Consider the following 20,344-nt stretch of genomic DNA (forward strand, 5'->3'; position numbering starts at 1 on the left):
ATTTCTCTCTATATCGGCAGGTTTATTTTTTAGTTTCTAAAGACTATACATTGCCAACCTGCAGGTAGCTACAGAGACCTTTAACCTATGTTTTTTATATGAAGCACTGTGTATACAAACTGACTTGCAGATGCTAATTATGCCTTCCTTCATTTTGGAGGCTGGTAGAAGAGAAAAGGAGACAGAGCTGATAATTTCAATGTTTCTAGGGTGCTACATTTATATTGTATGAAATCAATCTTGGGCCTATGTGTTGAGTCATGGAGTTAGGAAAAACTCAAGCCTCTAACATTTGCCCTTGATTCCAAAGTTACCAAATTCTAATTCAGTTCAAAGGTGCCAGATGGGTTGAAAAAGAAGTGCTTTATCCTAGAGGCTGCAGCTTCGGGATAAAAATGTATCTGATGCAACAGGGCCTCCTGGCAAAGATTTACTTTAAATTTTAACAAAACATCCTATTGTTTTTCCTGTGACAACTTCAATAGGTAGACAGAAGAGGAGTAACAGCGGTGGCCAAAACCAATTTTGATTCTATCTGGACTTTTTTTTAAACAATGTAAAAAATTTTCATGATAATAATGTAACCATGAATCATTTGTACATTAAGACATTTTAAGGAACCAACCTAAATTTTCCAACTCTTTTACATTGCCACTGAAGGATGTTAAAAAATTTCTGCCTTCACCATCATTTCACTAAAACCTTTTTATAGCAAAACAAACTAATACACTTAGCTCTATATCGAAGTAAAAACTCTATGGCTACAAATGTGACTTTTAAATAGGTATGCTTAGTGTTTTGAATTTTTATTCATATCAGAAATGAGAGTTTTGCAATCCTGACTGCCCACAATGAGGCGACCACATTTTGAACCATGGCACTTAGTTTATGAATAGGGGGGAAATAAATGTTCATCTCAGAAAAGCTCATAAAAAGCTGGCCCGGAGCCGGCTGTCAGGTAAGGAGGTGCCGTGTGCATTACTTACAGTCGTGGTCATGGTCTCCTCTGTCACTACCTTCAGAGTGTCCACCACGGAGATGTAGCCGAGACGTCTCGCGATGCCAAGCGCGGTGTTCCCGTTCTGGCGAGGGGAAAACACGGACACGGAATTAGCAAGGCTCACTCCACACGTTGCGCCCATACGAAACGTAAGGCGAGTGTCTCATCGGACCCATCCCACTGTCCCTACACAAAAAACTGTTTCATTAGAGACATACCTGGCCCCAAACCCACCTAACCTGTTTCTATTCACACAGCAAATCTTGGGCAGCTACGCATGGAATCCAAGAGGCTTTTAAATATTCTAAGTGAGCAATCAATGAAACAGACACATATTTTTTTTTTATGTATGTACTTCCTACTAGCTGACAATGGGATATGTGTGTGTGTGTTTATCCTGTCTATAATCAGTAGTTTTAAAGTATGAAACACTAATCGCATCTTTCTCTAAACAGCTTACAACAATATGGTTATTTGTCTTTTTTTTCTTCGTTCTAATGAATGCTGTTTATGCCAATGAAAGTAAAAATGCTCTGTTTCTGCCTAATGAACGTCAAAAAGCAACATTGGTACACAATGGAAAATGTAAGAAGACATCAGAGTTCAGGCCCTCCCTCTCCCCCGAGCTGTCCCTTGGCTCTTACCACAGTGAGTTCGTTGGGGGAGGCATTGTTCTGAAGCAAGACATTTATTATATGTGTATGTCCCTGTTGAGCTGCTTGATGTAATGGCGTATACCCATTCTGCAGAAGGAAGATGGAAGAAATGACTCTTACTTCCTTTGAAACAAAATTAAGGATTTGGGTGGAAACGAAGGAGGAAGGAGCTTACCTTTGTTTTGGCATTAACTTTTGCAGAATGCTGGAGCAGGAAATTAACGATCTTGATATTTCCATAGTGGCAGCCCACATGCAGTGGTGTGTATCCCATCTATAATTATATTTTTTTAAAAAAAGAAACATCAGAAGTATACTTTTAGTAACAGCTATCCTAAACAGAAGCAAGATAATTATTTAACCTTTCTTTCTGAGCTTGGAAAAAAATAGGATTTTTCCTCTCTCTAAAAAAAAAAACGCCCTTGACAATTCTCAGGGGTAGCCTTAGGTATAAATAACAACATCATTGCACATAAAAATAGTCATTTAATTCCCTGGAGTGCTCTTTCTTGTATGGCTCATTTTATTTTCATAACTTTTCAAGACAGCAGGGAAAGATGGAGCAATTGACAGCCTAGACAGGCTGATTCACTGGCTTTGTGTTGAGGGTTAGAAGAGCACTTTATGGACGGCCTTGACTAGAGTTTATTGAACACACTACTCTCTAAAAGCTTAAAATCTAGGTAAAAAACATGAAGTGGCTAAATGACAATGTAATGCAGTAGATGATTATCCGAATGCATGACAGAGATTGGAGGAAGCATAGAAACATTACAGAGGAAGAGGCTAGTGCGAGTTCAGGTGGTCTGAGAAGTATGAACTTGATCTGGGTACATCAAAATCAAGTTTGTCTCCCGCCTTGCTAACCAGAGTCCCCACAGCTTGAAAACCACTGATTTAGACAAAGCAAATGGATTGTTTCCCAAATTAGTATCCACTGACTCCTAATGGACTGTAAGTTCTCTCTCTCTCTCTCTCCCCTATGGGTGTGTGTGTATATAAAATCTAGATAATTATTTTAAAAAATAAGGGTATTCCAGATCCTTCTGTAGATGGCCTTGTTTGTTATAACAGACATCACCATGCAATTTCATGGCCCTGGTATATAATGACACTGGCAGCGCCAGATCGCTGAAAGGGAGAGCACTGACTTTTTTTTTTTTTTTTTTTTGAGACAGAGTCTCACTTTGTTGTCCAGGCTAGAGTGAGTGCCGTGGCGTCAGCCTAGCTCACAGCAACCTCAAACTCCTGGGCTTGAGTGATCCTCCTGCCTCAGCCTCCCGAGTAGCTGGGACTACAGGCATGCGCCACCATGCCCGGCTAATTTTTTATATATATATCAGTTGGCCAATTAATTTCTTTCTATTTATAGTAGAGACGGGGTCTCGCTCTTGCTCAGGCTGGTTTTGAACTCCTGACCTTGAGCAATCCGCCCGCCTCGGCCTCCCAAGAGCTAGGATTACAGGCGTGAGCCACAGCGCCCGGCCAACACTGACTTTTTATTGCAACATTTCTAAGCACACGTAGATGGGGTCCATATTTTCAAGGGTCTGTATTTCATGTGATGGCATCAATGTGTCTTTATGGTGACCCTAGCAAATATACATTTGAGTTTTACAAAGTGATGCCCAGACCACAGCTGACTGTAGACACCTCACCAGAGATGTGCTGCCTTAGAGAGCCAATGGGTCAGGCTCTGGTCCACACGCCAGTGTCAGCATGCCCATGCTGACCAGCCGCTCCCTCTTGGCTCACCATAGCCACCTGTATACAGGAGCCTAATCTGTGACTCCTAAAGCCACTTAATGTACCACACAGAATATTCCTTTTTGGTGACCAGAATCCACTTGCCTGCTTTTTAGGGTTCTTATTTTCGGCACTGAGGAACTCAGATACTGCACCTATGCCCAGAATGCTGCTTAGGAAGGGAGGCTTGAAAATAGTGTGTCCAATCAGTGTTCAGTACAGATAGTCGAATTAATTGAAGTAACATTATTCCCAAGTTCAGCGGTAAAGGCAATTGTTTCCCAAGTCAAAACAATGTAGACAATATTTAAAAAATCTACATAACCTACACATTAAAGAGCATTTCATCTTTTTAGTCAACATGCCTAAGAATGCAACAGTTTCCAATGGTTGTTGAAGTACTTAATTTAGAAATTAAATCACCTTATATATTTTTAAATACAGATTCTATTCATCCTCATAGCTTACCATGTCACTCTTAGCAAAACCCTAAGTCATTGAAATGGACAATTAGTTTTTATCTGATTCTGGTCCCCCATGTCCTCCCGCTCCCCAATCCATTAACTCTCTGAGGTCATCTCCTGCCACTCTGTCCCTTGTTCACTATGCCCTAGGACACTGGTCTTCTTCTGTTCCACAAACACTAAAATATTTTATTAAAAATATTGTCGGTGGAGAAAGGGCCTTCTCTTTTTTCTAATTGCACTATACTTGTTCTAGCTTCAGACTGGAGATGTTTAAGACCTCGATGGGGTCATGATCCATAGACTTAGCAAGTCTTGCCTTATCTATAGAGCTTGATGGTGAGAAATGTGACCATTGTCTAACGTCCATAGTTCCTTTCCCCTCCGTTGTTTCTTTCCACAGATTGTGTTCATCTGAACCATTTTATTTTGTATTTACCAAAGTACTGCACTTAGCTATTTGCAGTGCTTTTCAAAACCAAATGTCTCTTTTTTGTGTGTTTTTAATCTTATACCAATAAATTTTAGTTTAAAAACAAACAAAAAAATGTATGCATGGCCACAAAGATTCAACTTGCATTCAGAAAGATCAGATTTGGGCTCTTCCATTCATTGGGGCTCCTGTGTAAAATGGCACCTTGCACAAGCACGCCCAGTGAGGTGGGGTCTGAGAAATTCTTCCCAACCCAACTAGCAGCATTACGTTTTGGAAAGACCAACTTTTTTTTTTTCTTGAATAGCTAAATAATCAAACCACCAAGAAAAGCCACAGCCCAGATAACTGAGCAGTCTTTGCCCCTTTGTCCGTTGTTGCCTCACCTATAACATCATTCCAAGACAAAATTACGTCGTTTTTTTCCCTCTGGCCAACACTGGGTAGGGCTCTACAAAACCCTGCAAAATCCATCCCACAGAGTCTTGAATAACTTTCCTTCCCTTTTTCTTCAACTGATTACCAAGTGGTAGCTGTTCACACCCATTAACTCATCAGGCTGCTCTTCCGATGAACGAGAGAACAGGGAGGAGGCAGCTGAAGGGAGCCCCGCTCTGCCACTTACTGTCTGTGCAACTTTGGACAAGTTATTGAACCTCCCTGTGCACTGGCTCCCGTACTGTAAAATGGAATTGAATAGCAGTAGTGACCTCATAGTATTGTCACAGGGATTAAATATATCAACAAATATTTCAACAGTGTCTGACACATAGTGTTAGCCATTGTTATCTTGTGCCTAAAGCAGTACCTGGCATAGCAAAGGTGCTTAATAAATATTTTAAAACTTTGATCAATAAGGATTGAAAGAAGGAAACAGGAAAAGATCCAGAGGAGTGCCTGGGTTGCCCTTGCTGAACTGAAAGGCTGTTCTTGCGAAGGAAGAGCAAACATGCTCAGGTGGAATATTCTGGCTTGGCTGGCATTCTGATCTATGATACCTTGTCACAATATCTTATTTGGTAGAAGTTAGGTGCCTCCCCGCACAACAAGGATTGAGAGAGACAGGGAGCAGGAAATCTGCACTCACCTTCTGAAATCTGTGGCCCTCTAAAGGTCAGTCTTGGCCTTCCCTGAACTTGGCATAGTCTTCCTCAGGGAACATATCCACCCACAACTACTTTCTGATTTTGTTTATTTCAATTAAAAAAAATTTTAAACGATTTTTAGGTGTTGATGTTGTTATAAAGATTATCTTTCTAATGTCGTATTAGACACACTATGCTAAATATTACTTGATAATATGGCAGGCAAAGATCCACAGATCCACAGAAGACTATAAGATGTTTCTATAAATAGATTTTTCACAGTTTCAAGACAGTATAACTATTAAGAATTGAGATGGGAAAAATGCAGTTAGTAATAATAGACTTTTTTTTTTTTTCCCAGACAGTGTCTCACTCCCAACCTGGCCTCAAACTCCTGGGCTCAAGTGATCCTCCTGCCTAAGCCTCCTGAGTAGCTGGGGCTATGGACACACACCACAATGCGTGGCTCAGGCATTTTGCCTTTAGAAAATAAACCCCATAAAAAAAAAAAAAAAAAAAAAAAAAAAAAAAAAAGAAAATAAACCCCATGAAAACAAACTCCCAGTATTTTATTTCCTGAAGGAAGTATAGTTGAAATTCTCATAACACTGAAAGCAAAAAAACAGTTGATAATTTTTCCCCATTTTTTTTTTTGCTTTATTATTCACCTCCAAAACCAGTATGGAATAAACTGGGTGGGAGGGCCCCTGATGTATTAGAACAGTCAAATATTATGAAAGAATATTTTTGTAATGATAGCAGAAAATATTTAAATTGTCGATTCTAACCTAGCCCAGCGTACCCCTCTTGTGTCACTCTTATAACTTCATTAACCTCTTTCCTGGTTTCTGGCACCTTTCTCTCAACTTACAGATGTATTTATGTGTTTCCAACCCCTTTCCAATATTTCTCCTTTTATTCTGGGTCTCCATCCTCTCCAAACTAAGCTTCTTGAAAAAATCATCTTCATTCACTGTTTCCTTCCTGCCTTCCCCACATCTCCCCATCTCTACTGCTCTAGGGAAACTGTTTTCTAACCCCCCAAGTGCCAATCCAGTGCACGTGCTTGGAGCCTCTTAACCTCAAACACTCTCCCTAACGGGCTTTCATACCTAGGCATCCATATTATATTCTTTCCTGGTTTTCCTCCTACCCCCAGGCAGGCCCTCTTCTCACCCCTCTAGCCACCGTGAAATGCCGCTGGTCCCAGGACTTTGACTTTGGTTTGCTCTGCACTGTTCCTCAATGATCATGTACATCAACCTTCACAATGTCAACTATTACCTTTATTCTGATGACTCCCAAATCCGGATCTTCAGTCCGGCCCTTTCCTATGTCCTAGATCAATATGTGAGTCATGTATTGGGTTTTCCTACCTGGACGGCTCCCTGGGTAATCCCCAACTCAACACACCCGACACAGACGTCACCGTCCTCCTTCCCCAGCTGGCTTCCCTTCCTCTATTTTGGGTCTCACTGATGGTTTATGCGATTGCCAGTTACACATGCCAGGTCCTTAGATTCATCCTGAATTCCTTACTTTTCCTCAGTCTCCATATACACATGGTCTTCAAGTCTTCACTCTTTGTCCCTCTTTAAGTATTTCTTAAATGGTTCCCCTGTTCCTCAACTTCCCGTCTGCTACTTAGTTGAGGTCTTTATTCTTCACCAGGACTTCCTCAGCAATAGCCTAACTGCCCTTTTCCAGGCTCTTTTATCAACTTGCTCTTTGCTTTGTTTCCCAGGATTTTTGTAAACCAGATTGCTAATCTTATTACTCTCGTGCTTAAACCTTCCGTGGCTTCCCAGTACAGATAGGGCAAAAGCTGAACTGCTCAGCCTGGTACATTAAGATCCTCTGAGATCTTAATATTCTAGTAAGATCTCAAAAGATGATCCTAACTTTTTTCCCCATGTTCCTGTGATACTGAACCAGCTATAGCTCCCCTCTGTCCTCTCTATCTTGTAAAAAAAACTCACTTGTTATCTATATCTCTATAATTTTATATATATATATATATATATATATTCAAAATCCGGCATTGTACTAATTAGCTATTGGATCTTATGCAAATAATTAATTTTTTATGCCTCAATTTCCTCACTTTAGTTTCCAAAACAAGGATACTAATTTTACCAACCTCATTGGGTAGTTGTAAGTCTAAACAAATTAATAAATAAATATAAAGCACTTAGGATAGTACCTAGCACAGAGAATATGGGTCATAAATTTTGCTATTTTATTATTATTATTGTGGTTATTATTATATTTTCCCCACTCTAGACTATGAATTCTATGAGGACAATATGCTCCAGGTAAGAATTTGGCAACTAGTGGGAGATCTATAAGTGAATGTGAAATGAGTAAGTATCAAATAAGCTCTCAAAGCTTTTTATGTTTTTACACACACTTAAATTCAATGTAACTATTAATTCTCTAATCAGTACCCTCTGAGAATCAATCCCATTTAGGGTAGGTCTAAATAAAATGCTTCAGGAAATTTTCCTTTTAAAAAGCAAAAGCAGTGGCTACACCTTAGCTAGGCAATACTGACTATTAACCCCGGTGGCATAATTTAGTCTGAACTAACTTGGTGGACTTCAAATAAAGAGGGGGCCAGCAAACCAGGGAGAGGACTGCAAAAGTTGTTACCAGTATTTTCTAGTCTTTTCCTTCCAAGAGAAAAGAGGCCTTGATATTTTCATCATCATTTTTTAATTCAAGCCAATGAATGGAATAGTATATATCCCACCTGTAGGCTGCTTAGGAATATCTTCTTTACCAGTGAGAATTTGAAAGTTCATGGGATATAAAAAACTCCTTATTCGCAAAGTTAAGCAGCAAGTGCAAGCAACCCATCTCTTTGCACTTCTGCTCTGTTCTAATTATGGGACAATCACAGCTCCATTTCCTTTTGGTGGCTATGATTTCTTTGCTAAGAAAAAGGAAAGGAAAAGAATGTATAAGAGACAGAGTGATGCTTTCTTAAGTGGATGCTCTGCCTCATCTGTAAAGGGCAGGAAAACGTTCATGCAAAAATACTATGCCCAGTACAAAAATGATCTATGATCTGAGTTGGGCCAGGTTAGGAAGAAGCCCTGGTAGAGACCTGAGATTCTTACACCAGAGGTTTTGGGTGCAAATGGAGAATGAAGGGGGAAGGTGCTCTCTTCTCTCCTCCCCCAGCTGGTGCTAAGAAGCATTGCCACACTTCCCAGCTGAGTTTTGGTGCATGCCTTGGTTGTGTCGGGGCACAAAAATATTGAGAAACTTGACCCAGTCCTTGCCTTCTAGAACTTTATACCTATAAAAGGTATAATAATGTGTTTAGGTCTTTGTGTGTGTATACATGCTTGTCAATAAAATAATATTAAGTGAAGTTTATATTTACCATATTTACCATGAAGTTAAAAATTTCCAGAGTGGAGAATTCTTTCGTGATGAAAGTATTCAAACAATATAAAGAAAATAAGCTAAATTTAGTCTGATTTTGATGTCTGCAATATCTTTTTATCTGGCTAATTTTTGCTGATACTTCTGTATTATCAACATCTTCAATATATGTCCACACACCTAAGTACCTGTCTATATTACATACAAAAGAATTTTTATTCACAATATGTAATAAGTAATTTTTGTGTGCCAAATATGACATATAGAAAGAAAGAAGACATTTTAGAGCAGACAACAAATCTGATATAAAGAGATAAAATTAAGAATCTAAAGAAATGTTTAGAGAAATGAAATTAATATATTTGATTATGACACAAAATATCCATTTTTCTTATCTGTGTTTGTCTTTTTATTGTTTTCCTGAGATAGGGTCTCACTCTGTTGCTGAGGCTAGAGTACAGTGGTGTCATCACAGCTCACAGCAACCTCAAACTCCTGGGCTCAAGCAATCCACCTGCCTCAGCTTCCCAGGTAGCTGGGACTACAGGTGAGCACCACCATGCCTCGCTAATTTTTCTATTTTTGTAGAGATGAGGTCTCACTATGTTGCTCAGGCTGGTCTCAAACTCCTGGCCTCAAGTGATCTTGTTGCATGAGCTTCCCATGTGCTAGGATTATAGGTGTGAGCCACAGCACGTGGCATGATTTTTCTTATCTGTGTTTAAATTGTGGCATTATATGAGATTAATTGGTAATTTTTTTTTCTTTTTGAAAAGAAGACTATTTTGTCAGAGAAAGAGAGAGAGAAGGCATGCCCCACCACATAGACCATAAAGAATTTAGCAGGTGAGTAATAATTGAATAAACCTTAATTTATCCTTTTTCATAAATTATGATAAACAAAGTTAGTGGTCCCAAATTACTGACGGGTTTTTCTATTTCTCTATTTATCTGCATTTTTGACAATCAGTCACAAAAACGAAGAAAGGGACAAGCTTTCACACTCTTGCCCTGAAGGACACATCTGTTTGTGAGGTGTTAACACAGGGGAATGTTGATACGCAGCTAGCACAAAGTGCCCAGGCCACTCAAGATGAAAGGATCTGGGATGTGACAACCAGAGACTTTGGTGTCTCCTGCATGAATATGTTTGACTGAAGGGATTTTTCCTCCTAGGCAATTGTGGTTGCTTCCATATAGGAGTCTCCAAGTGGCACTTTGTATGGATGCATTCTTTTTTGTATGGGAAAGAGAGGGAACATGTACCTTTGTCTGGGCGTCCACATGAGCCCCTTGGTTTACGAGGACTTCAGCCACATTCACTCTGTCTTCTTGAGCAGCCAAATGGAGTGGGGTGAGGCCACTCTGCAAAAGATTCAAAGGGCACAGTCATCTTACAGGAAGAAATATAGTACGTGTTTGAAAAACAATTTGTGAATTCTAGGATAAGCAGCCTAGAATTTCTATGTTTAAAAAAAAATCTACAGAATAAGCTTATCCACCATACTATGCTAGCACTGTGGCAACATTGCTATTTGCAGGCTTGATGAAAAATTTCAAGCATACACAAAAGTGGAGGGAATGGATACTCACTCATCAGAGACTCAGCAGTTATCAAGATTTTGCTATATTTGCTTTATCCATCCCTCTTTTTCTTTTCATTCATTTCTCTGTGGCAGTGTTTTCAAGTAAATCCAGACATTGTATCGTTTTCCCCCTATACATTTCAGTGTTTTTCTTTAAAACTTTTTTTTACAGAATTATGCAAGAACTTTAATACATTACCAATGGCACTAACTTTAGCAAAAATTATTAAAATAATATGTGTTTACAAAGTGAATATTGACATGTGATGATAATATTTTCTTCATATTAATACCCAAGGTCTGATAAATCTTTTCTGTATGTTGCTTGTGGGTAGGACAGATCACCCGTGAAATGTAATGTGAATGCTAGATCATAAGAATTTCCAGGTCATTTAGATGGTTCAACAAGACTGAATACAGTATTTGAAACTGACTCTGCCAGAGAATTTGCAGAACACATCATTGTTCTCATGACCAAGGGGGGAAAAAAAATCACTAAGCCTATACTCTGGTTTAAAAAAACGTCTATAATTGTAAAGCTTTTTTTTTTTTTTCTTCCATAAGTAATACTGAAGAGAAAGCGAGCTGGCCTAAGTGCTTTCAGATTCTTGTCTTTCGGCCGTTATGAACACAGAAGTTCACGTCTTGATCCTGGAGGCCTCCCGCCTCCCCCCACCCCCACCAGCATCTGTGCAATGAGAACGCCAGCCTGTCCAGTTATAGTCAGACGAAAGGAGGGACTCAGAGTCAGCTTTGGGAAGGGCCCAGAACCCTCTATCTATGGAACATTATTTATTTACAGGTAGCCATTCCATCAGAGAAATTATAGGATTAAGAAAGCGTCATTCGCTGGTGACTTTTTCATAACGTTTATAGAATTTGGGAGAAAGCTCAAACGGAATAAGGGGGAAATGTAAAAGGAGGACTGATGCACTCACTTGCAATCCAAGAAAAACAAGCCAGGGCCAAAATTGGCGCCACCCAAACACTGACATCATCACGGAACAATGTTCCCTGTTCTACTTTGGAGGAAATAACATTTTCAGCCATAACATTTTGTGAAAGTGTCATGGTCACCTATTCTAAGTTTGAGACTTTTCAACACTCTGAGGCTACTTTAACTGAGTGCCTCTCAGCAAAGGCTGAGAAACGTGTGCTGGGCGCCTGCCCTCCTCGCGCTCACGCCCCTGTCCCTGCGTGTGCTGCTCTGGAGCATGGCTCACCCACTCTCTGCAGGGACTCCCTCCTGGCCTCTTCTTTCCCAGTCTCATGGAAGGCCCAGATCACTGCATGTATGCGCATACCTTCCGCGTGCTCATGTCTTTTAAAGGCATCATAATTTGCATCTAAACTCTGTTTTCTTGTCTGTCTTCCTCAAACCACTGTGAGCTTGTTGAGGTAAGCAATGTATCTTTAATTTTTTTTTTTTTGAGACAGAGTCTCACTCTGTTGCCTGGGCTAGAGTGCTGTGGCGTCAGCCTAGCTCACAGCAACCTCAAACTCCTGGGCTCAAGCGATCCTCCTGCCTCAGCCTCCCAAGTAGCTGGGACTACAGGCATGTGCCACCATGCTCAGCTTTTTAAATATTTTATATATATATATCTTTCTTTTTAGTTGTCCAGCTTATTTCTTTCCATTTTTTTTTAGTAGAGATGGAGTCTCACTCTTGCTCAGGCTGGTCTTGAGAACTCCTGAGCTCAAAAAATCCGCCCGCCTCGGCCTCCCAGAGTGCTAGGATTACAAGCCTGAGCCACCATGCCTGGCCTTTAATTTTTATATAACCTGTTTCCAGCATTTAACATTTAATCCACCTATGATTTGATTAAGTCAGAGGGAAAAAGCAAACATTTTTTAGATGAAACAGGATAAAGTAAATAAATGAAATTTTACTTTTGTATGTGTTTTATATATACATAAAATATATACAAAATTATACATAAATTTATATTTATGGTTTGGATTAAAGAGATATATAAAAATTTATAGGTCACAAGAGCCTTTTTGTGTTCAGAAGTTACCTGTTAATCTTTTAGGGGACTTCAACGATTGCTCATTTTTAAAATAGCATGTATTTGAAACAAAGAACACGAACTTAGAATAGTAACAGCTCTGTTTAATATTCTTTTAGCTGTATATTAATAAAAAATATAGCTATTTGTAATCTGCAAAACCTATGTGGGTTTTGACAGGAACATCAAAAACAAAGTGGAAAGAAATCAAACACTGGCACTTTATCAGTAACTTGGGGTTCATGATCATTTTTTCTTGAAACTACTGGGGGTAAGAAAAAAAGTAAAAACAATGAAGTATTTAGCTAAACGTAAATTTTCACGAAAGCTAGATCTTTTCTTTAGCCCCCTCCCCTCTGTTGCTCAGGCTGGAGTACAGTAGCATCAGCATAGCTCACTGCAACCTCGAACTCCTGAGTTCAAGCGATCCTCCTGCCTCAGCCTCCCATGCAGCTGGAACTACAGGTACACACCACCATGCCGGGTTAATTTTTCTATTTTTTTTTTTTTTTTTGCAGAGACAGTGTCTTTCTTCTTTCTCTATTGTTCAGGCTGGTCTCGATCTCCTGGCTTCAAGTGATCCTCCTGCCTCGACCTCCCAAAGTGCCGGGATTACAGGTGTGAGTCACTGCATCCAGGTAATCTTTCATTTAGTAATTGTTTTTTAGCAAGGGAATAAACTGCAGTGTTAAATGGGAAGGTGGGAAGGGGAGATGGAAAATGGGTGGTGGGAAGAGGGACTAGCTGATATTTGAAACACTGGCCATGCAGGAAAAACTGACAGAAGAACTGTCACAGAAGGTCCTTATAGAATAATAAAAATTCTGCTGCTTTTCTGCTTTCACATCGGGGCGTATTCAACACTTTATGCAGAAAGTGACAACTGAGAAAAGATTTATGAATGCCTTCTTATTAGATGGTTTCTAGGTAATATGAAGTTCTTGGAAGTTCCTTAAATACAATGTGCTGACAGGAAGCCAGCGGATCATTTAAAATTTCTTTAGAAATACCTCTGTTTTTGTATAATTTATTCAGGAAGGTGGCCAGAAATTTCCAGACTTCCCTGGTTTACTATGTACGTCTTTTGGTCTTCAGAATTCCCTTTGCTAATTTCTAGACTACTAAAGCAAACGCTGAATTTTTTTCTTTCCTGAATAAAGTATTTTCCATCTAAAAATGTTCTATGAGTCTAAGGTAAATTTAAAGCTGGGTATATATTGCACCAGTTGCCTGCAGGATTTTAAAGAAGAAAAAAGTCAGTCACATGTTAGTTTGGCATCAAACCTACCAAAAATATTCAATTTTGAACCAATTGTTAAGGTACTATATTATCTCTGGCAGAATTGATGAAATACAATATTCTGGGCTCACAAAAGAAAATACACACTAGTAGATGACAGAGTGTGCATTAATTTGAGAAAGGCAAGGTCCTCTTCATCATTAAGACAAGTTGAATTTTGTTAAACTATTAAAAGGCTAGTCTATAAACTGGTACATAAATGGTAGAAAATGTAAAAGCTCAAACATCTCCTAATTATAATGATTATTTGAAACTTCTCTGTGATTCCCATAAATGCTCACATATGCATTCCTAAAAAGGAATGACTAAAAAGAAAGATATGAGAAAATCAAGTCAGTATACCAAAAAAAAAAAAAAAAAAAAGATTTTTAAAATGCTAAACTGAAAAAAAAAATGTTTCTCAGGTCTCATATATATGTCTTTTGGTCAACAGAATTTGTTAAATTATAGCCTTGGAAATTCAGATTAACGCAGAGTATACTTTTTCCAAAATTATGAAAACTCCCAAATTAAGACAACTGTTATTTTTCTACTTAAAAGAAAGTGCTGAACATTATCTCAGTTAATCTTCATGACATCTCTGTAGAGTAAGTATTGTTATCTCCATTTACTAGAGAAGGAAACTGAGGCTCAGAGAGGTGGTATAACGTGGTAGTTATATGTCATTTGAACAGGTTTCTTGTCACCTGGAGACCTGGAAACTTCGCACCTATGTTTTGGGCAGATCTTAAGCAATCCGGCCTACCCAAATTCCATATATGCAATGAGAGGCAGTAACTTCATGAACATGTTTCTGGTCTGCTGTGGGCTAAACTTTTACTTTGCTTGACAAAACTCGTCCTTTCTTGGTTAATAATAGGGATATCAAAGATGAGGCCAGGGGTGTTTGAAAAGCTTAGTGAACAGTCTTCTCAAGTTCCTTCAGAACTGCAAATTTACATGCAAAGACTAGGCTTGTAAGCTAACAACTTTTCCTATCTATTCAATAAAGTAACTACTCCAAATTTCCGTTATTAAAATGAACTCTCTGAAGGCGGCCATGTTGCCAATTCCTCTTTGTAACCTAGGACTTAAAACTGGACAGGCAAAGAATAGGATCCCCCCAAAATATTTGTGGAATAAAGCAACAGGCTACAATTTGGAACTTCTTATTAAAACAATGTTGCCCTTTGAATTAACATTATAACAGGTTTTTTTAAAATGTCATTTTAAAAACTTTGAGGACTTCATTTTTATGGCCAAATGTATACAGAGTCACATACACATAGACTCAGTTGTATGACTAAATTATTTACCATTCTCATATTGTTTGAACAGATTGTTTCCACATTTTTGTTGTGATAAATAACACTTTGGTCTTAAACATCTTTGTGCAATATTACACTTCACATGTCCTATTTGATCCAGATTTTTCACGAATCTTTAGTGACCTTCTCAGGGGTGAGGTTTTGTTGTATCGTATGTTTTGTCAAGAAAAAAAATAAGGTTACCTTATTGCTCAGGTTCACATTGGCGTTTCGACTGAGGAGCAGTGACACCATGTCCACGTGCCCTTCCTGAGCTGCAAGATGGACGGAAGCAATTCCTTGCCGGGTAACTGCGTTGGCATCAGCACCATATTCCAGCAGAGTCGTTGCTATGTCCATCTGGTTCTTTTTGGCTGCGATGTGCAGTGGTGTATAACCGTTCTGTCAACACGAATCACTTGGTCACACGCCCGGTAACAAGATAAAAATGTGTACAGTGCATTATCAAATAGTATACTTCTCTTTCTAGTGGCTTGCTTTGATTGTTTAAAAAATCATGATTAAGTAAGCAAACACTAATAAACCAAGCCGTGCCATTAACATATTGCCTTCCTGTCTCTTGCATTCCTAAGAAGGGAAAATGTGATGTAATGTAGACATTTTAATGAAAGAGAGTACTATTAGTTTTCCAAAAGGAATACAGATTTTTTCTTTTACAAGTAGTTTACTTAGTAGGTGCTCAATAATTATTTGCTCTATTGAAATTGAGGAGAGGAGGGACCTCTAGTGGGAAACAACAAACACTGTGACTATGGTATCACTGGGGCACATTCAGAGCCATTCATTATTTCATTTAAAAATATCCCTTTAATGGCCATCTACTGCTTACAAATTGAAAGTTTTAATTTTCATCATAGTCAGGACATTATAATCTATTCTAATCTGCCATTCTAATTTCCATTTTCATGAAACTCCAGTGGTTATACTGTACTTGCGCTGGTGTGGTCACCCTGCAGGTCCTTCAAAGAGAGGAACAGTCTCTCATACTGTCTCATGTTTCTCTGTCCTGCCTTACCCTGCTAAGAATTTTTTCCCCCAGCACACCAGGAGTCAGCTCTATTGGTTGGAAATTCAGCTCAAGGGGTCAACCCCTCCATCAAATCTTTGACCTCTCCCCACCTCCCACACCTCAATGCCCTCCTCCCCAGTCTTACTGACTCTAATCAAAGTATGGGGACATTTGGTGGCACTCTTTTGTTTATATATCTCTTCCTACTAGAATATACATTTGTTGAAGGCACATGTTGTGTCATATTTGTCTTTGTATCTCTAATGCCTCATAACAACGGGCACATATTGATTAAAAGAAGAAAGGAACCTTCAGAATTTGAATCAAGTGTACTATAGCTTTCAGAATATTCCGGCATCCTTCTTGAGGCTGACCCCTGATGCTCTGATAGATACAACCAAAATTCCTTGGATAAACTGTTAATTAGCTGTGCCTTAGGAGCCTTTGGTGTCCCCTGCCTTGAGAAAGAGTTTTAAGGGGACCTTCCCCTGGTTCACAGTCATTTAAAGGAAATGCAAGATTACATTTTGACATGTACATGAACCCAACTATTTAAAATATGCCAATGACAAATTAGAATTATCATTTTTTCTACAGACAGGAGGGTTTAGAGAGAGAAAATAGAATCTGAAAATTTATATTTGGGAAAATCATCCAAATTTAGACAACCCAACAGTCACAATCTTTCTGAGCCACGTGAAAGGCCCAGAAACAACATGGAGGGCCGTGGAGGTTGCTATTATAATAACCCTCACACTTAAGTCACTTGCATGTCCTAGTCCAATAGCATTTCTCACTTGACAAACTCTATTTTTATAATCAATTGGAGGGGATTTATTAGACTATTGGATACCAACCAGTTAAAGTGAAAATGTCACTTATAGACTCTTCTGAAACCAGCCTCTGCCAAAGTGGATGATCCAGGGTAGAAGATTTTATATTCCTGTTTTAATTTTGACCGATTGCCATCTGGAAACCCCAGATGCCCTGAGAAATATTTGGCCCTCTGCTGGAACACATCCATCAGAGACCAACACCTTCAGAGCCGAATGCAGAGCTTTGGACTGAGCCCAACTCTATGGTGAGTGACAGGAGGGGGTGAGCTCTTTCACCACCCCTCTCCACCCCAACATAAATGATAAGATTCACAAAGCAGTGCTAAAATAGGGAATATTAGTCAATATGTCTAACACTAACTGTTAGAGTGGTAAAGGTGAGATAAAGTCAAGACTTAGCTTCCTATCATACATCTTTATCTGCTTTTGCTTTTATAAGTTAGTCACTTCTCAACCCCTAGCCAAGGTAAGGCAGCTTAAGATCGTCTCACATGTGACAATCTTCTTGATTACTTTTAATTCCACCACAACATCCTAGGTCCTAAAAAATATTCATCAAGAGATGTTCTAGTATTTCTGCAATGCATGCAAACTTCAGATAAGTTACTCCCTACTGCTTAAGGGTTTATCCTGAGCTCCTTAACTGAGATATAAAGGAAAGTATAAAGCAAGAGGAAACCAACCCATGGTATCATTTTAGAATGGAAAGTCAATCTAAGAAAGAGCTAATAAATATTTTCAAATAATAAACAAATGGTTTATCTTGAGACCTATGATGGCATTTCTGAAAATTTCTAAGTTCTTTATATTTTCTGAAAAGCAAAATGATTCTCACTTGTCACACTAAAAAAGGCAGATGCATCTGTGAAGACAAATAAAATAGTGGGAGATTCAACTGTAGAATAATCTTAATCTCTATATATTTTTTCTCTTGATACAGAGGATAAAGTGCTTGCCATGTGTGCTTTTGCATTTCACAATGAAAACAAAAGCAAAAGCAATTTAAAGTGATCAAAAGTAATATATGATTCTTAAATCATACTTTATATTTTTTCTAAGAACTTTCACAAACATACTGACCCACATCAATAGATATGTATATTTTATAGAAGAGAAATCTGACAAATAATAGGTTAAGGCTCACTCTCTCTTACACAATTAGTGTCTGCGTTATGCCTGAACTCAAGCCAATCCTCTTAACAGCACAGTGTCCCGCCTTGGGAACTAGATCTGGCTAAAATGGATTATAGCAGCCCATCTACTATTCAGCACCACCCATGTACCTAAAATCCCAACGTGTTTTTAGGACATGTATGAGTAAGAAAATAAATTGGCAATTTTTAACAAGAGACGAGACGGTAAGAAAAAGGCAAAGGATATGAGTGGTGAAGGGTTAACATTGAGGTCGCTGCTGCTACATGGTAATCATGTCCTATGGAAACTCTGTCCCTTACTTCTCACCACTGCCAGAATTCAGGAATGCTTGGGCTTCCCTGGAGTGAAGGAGGCAGATTGCCTGCTCTGTATCCATTCTGCCTCCTTCTTCTGTAAAAGAACCTGGGAATGTGCCCAGCTGAAGAACTACATTTCCCAGCTTCCCTTGCAAACAGAAGTGGCCAATGAGATGTAAGGAAAAGGTGCGTGAAGCTCAGGGAAAGCCCTGTTGTGCTCACTTTCCCTTCAGCCTTTGCTTTCTGGGGACCTGACAGGCTGAGCTTCAACAGTCTCTGGAGGGAAAGGCAAAAATGAGTCACGGAGAACTTTCTTCAACACCCTAGAAACACTGAACCAACATCAACAACTGCCTCCTGACTGTTTATGCCAGGAGGAAAATGGAGTCATATCGGTTTAAACCACTGTAGTTCAGGCTTTTTTCCCTAGCAGACAGGGCCAATTCCTAACTGGCTTTGCTCAGGACTAGACTAGAAAACGTCTCTGACCAGGACCACTGCTGCAGAAGATGGGGACAGTCAGACATGTGCCACAGATGGCATTACTCAGGCACTTACGGAGGCAATCGCCCTACAGGAATGAGAATCAGTATCCCATTAGAAAAGCCAGTGTTCAACTGACTATAAGAGGTATGCCTAAGGCTAGTGGGACATTATAAAGAATCATTTAAAGGATTTCTTTCCAGCTCTTTGTGAAAGAGATTTTGTAGAGATAGAACCATAAATACCAAGCCTTATTTGACAAATATAAAGCTGGAAATCAACTACAAAAATGCCCACTACTGCCCTGTTGAAGAGTTATTTGCAGATGGAAAAGCAGATTGGACTTACTTTGTTGCACTTATTATTTTACAACTCTTGTGAATTCTACACTGCTTGGCACTGGTTGTGCCAAAATTATTACTCTTGTGTGGGAAAAGAATAGTTCACTTACTAATTATTTACTGGTTGCCTACCAAGAGCCTGGGATTACTTATATGTAAGAGAAGTAGCCCACATGCACAGGACAAAAATGAACTGAAATAAAATGGACAACCATTAAATTCCATCACAAAATTTTCTCTTCAAAATTATGGCAAAATACACACAACAAAATTTCCCATTTAAAGCATTTTTAAGTGTGTAAGTCAGCAGCATTAAGTGCTGTACATTTGCATTGTTCTCCATCAGCACCATGCATCTCCAGAACTTTCCCACCTTCCCAAACTGAGACTCTATATCCATTAAACACTAACCCCCCATTCCCTTCTTCCCCTGCCAACCACTATCCTATCTCTGTCTCTGTGGACTTGACTACTCTACTCTACTTGCCTCCTAGAAGTGGAATCATACAATATTTGTCCTTGTGTAACTGGCTTATTTTACTTAGCTCAATGTCTTCATGTGTCGTCCATGTAGTAGCGTGTGCCAGAATTACCTTCCTTTTCAAGGCTAAATAATATTCCACTCAGGGAATATTATTATATATATAATATATATAATATATATGTAATATGTATTATATATAACATATTATATATATTATATATAATATATATATATAAAATGTGTGTGTGTGTCTACATTTTATTTATTCATTCCTACATCAGTAGATATTTGGGCTTTTTCTACCTTTTTGCTATTGTGAATAATGCTACTGTCTTTTTTTTAAGATAAAGTTTTATTAAGTCAAGGCATGGTTTTATGGTAGAAAAAACGTTTTTCATGGCCAGAAATGTTCAGGGGGGAAGCCACATTTAGATAAAAAGTAGGTTTGGGAGTTTGATTTTGAATTGTAGATTTCACTGTATACAATTCTGGGGAGGACGGGGCAGTAAATGATTGTAAGGTTCCGAGGAGAAATGCCTGTCAAAGTCAACATACTCTCTAGATGAAGTATAAAAACTTTATACTGAAACTTTCTCTCTCAGAGTACATAAAATAATCTAGAAGAGCCCCTGTTCATTGATCTGCATATACAACTGATTTAATCTAAACATTAGGTTTAAAGAAGAGCACTGAAGCTGTCCCCAAATGGAATAGTAAATCAAAGATGTACTATTAAATAATAAAACAATAATAATAAAACT

General features: G+C 38.7%; 2 protein-coding genes across 14 annotated transcripts in view; one reads left to right on the plus strand and one right to left on the minus strand.

Moving 5' to 3' along the window:
• ANK3 (ankyrin 3) overlaps positions 1 to 20,344 on the minus strand; it is a 325,335-nt gene that overhangs the window by 123,999 nt on the left and 180,992 nt on the right. For all 12 annotated transcript variants that reach the window (XM_076010011.1, XM_076010010.1, XM_076010009.1 and 9 more), the window contains 5 exons: positions 15,163 to 15,360; positions 10,044 to 10,142; positions 1,832 to 1,930; positions 1,645 to 1,743; positions 987 to 1,082 (listed from right to left, as the gene is read on the minus strand). In XM_076010011.1, coding sequence (XP_075866126.1) covers positions 987 to 1,082; positions 1,645 to 1,743; positions 1,832 to 1,930; positions 10,044 to 10,142; positions 15,163 to 15,360 — 591 coding nt within the window. The remainder of the gene's footprint in view (positions 1 to 986; positions 1,083 to 1,644; positions 1,744 to 1,831; positions 1,931 to 10,043; positions 10,143 to 15,162; positions 15,361 to 20,344) is intronic.
• On the plus strand, positions 1,058 to 15,521 carry LOC142875542 (serine/threonine-protein kinase Nek4-like). Of its 2 annotated transcripts, XM_076010020.1 has the most exons (6): positions 1,058 to 1,154; positions 7,668 to 7,699; positions 9,207 to 9,324; positions 9,554 to 9,623; positions 12,891 to 13,010; positions 15,175 to 15,521. In XM_076010020.1, the coding sequence occupies exons 2-5, from the start codon at positions 7,691 to 7,693 to the stop codon at positions 12,994 to 12,996; spliced, it is 303 nt and encodes a 100-aa protein (XP_075866135.1). In that variant the 5' UTR covers positions 1,058 to 1,154; positions 7,668 to 7,690; the 3' UTR covers positions 12,997 to 13,010; positions 15,175 to 15,521. The 2 variants fall into 2 exon arrangements, with proteins under 2 accessions (XP_075866135.1, XP_075866134.1); XM_076010019.1 differs by lacking the exon at positions 7,668 to 7,699 and having other exon boundaries at positions 1,060 to 1,149.

The sequence above is a fragment of the Microcebus murinus genome, chromosome 14 (genome assembly GCF_040939455.1).
Source record: "Microcebus murinus isolate Inina chromosome 14, M.murinus_Inina_mat1.0, whole genome shotgun sequence".
Classification (NCBI taxonomy): domain Eukaryota; kingdom Metazoa; phylum Chordata; class Mammalia; order Primates; family Cheirogaleidae; genus Microcebus; species Microcebus murinus.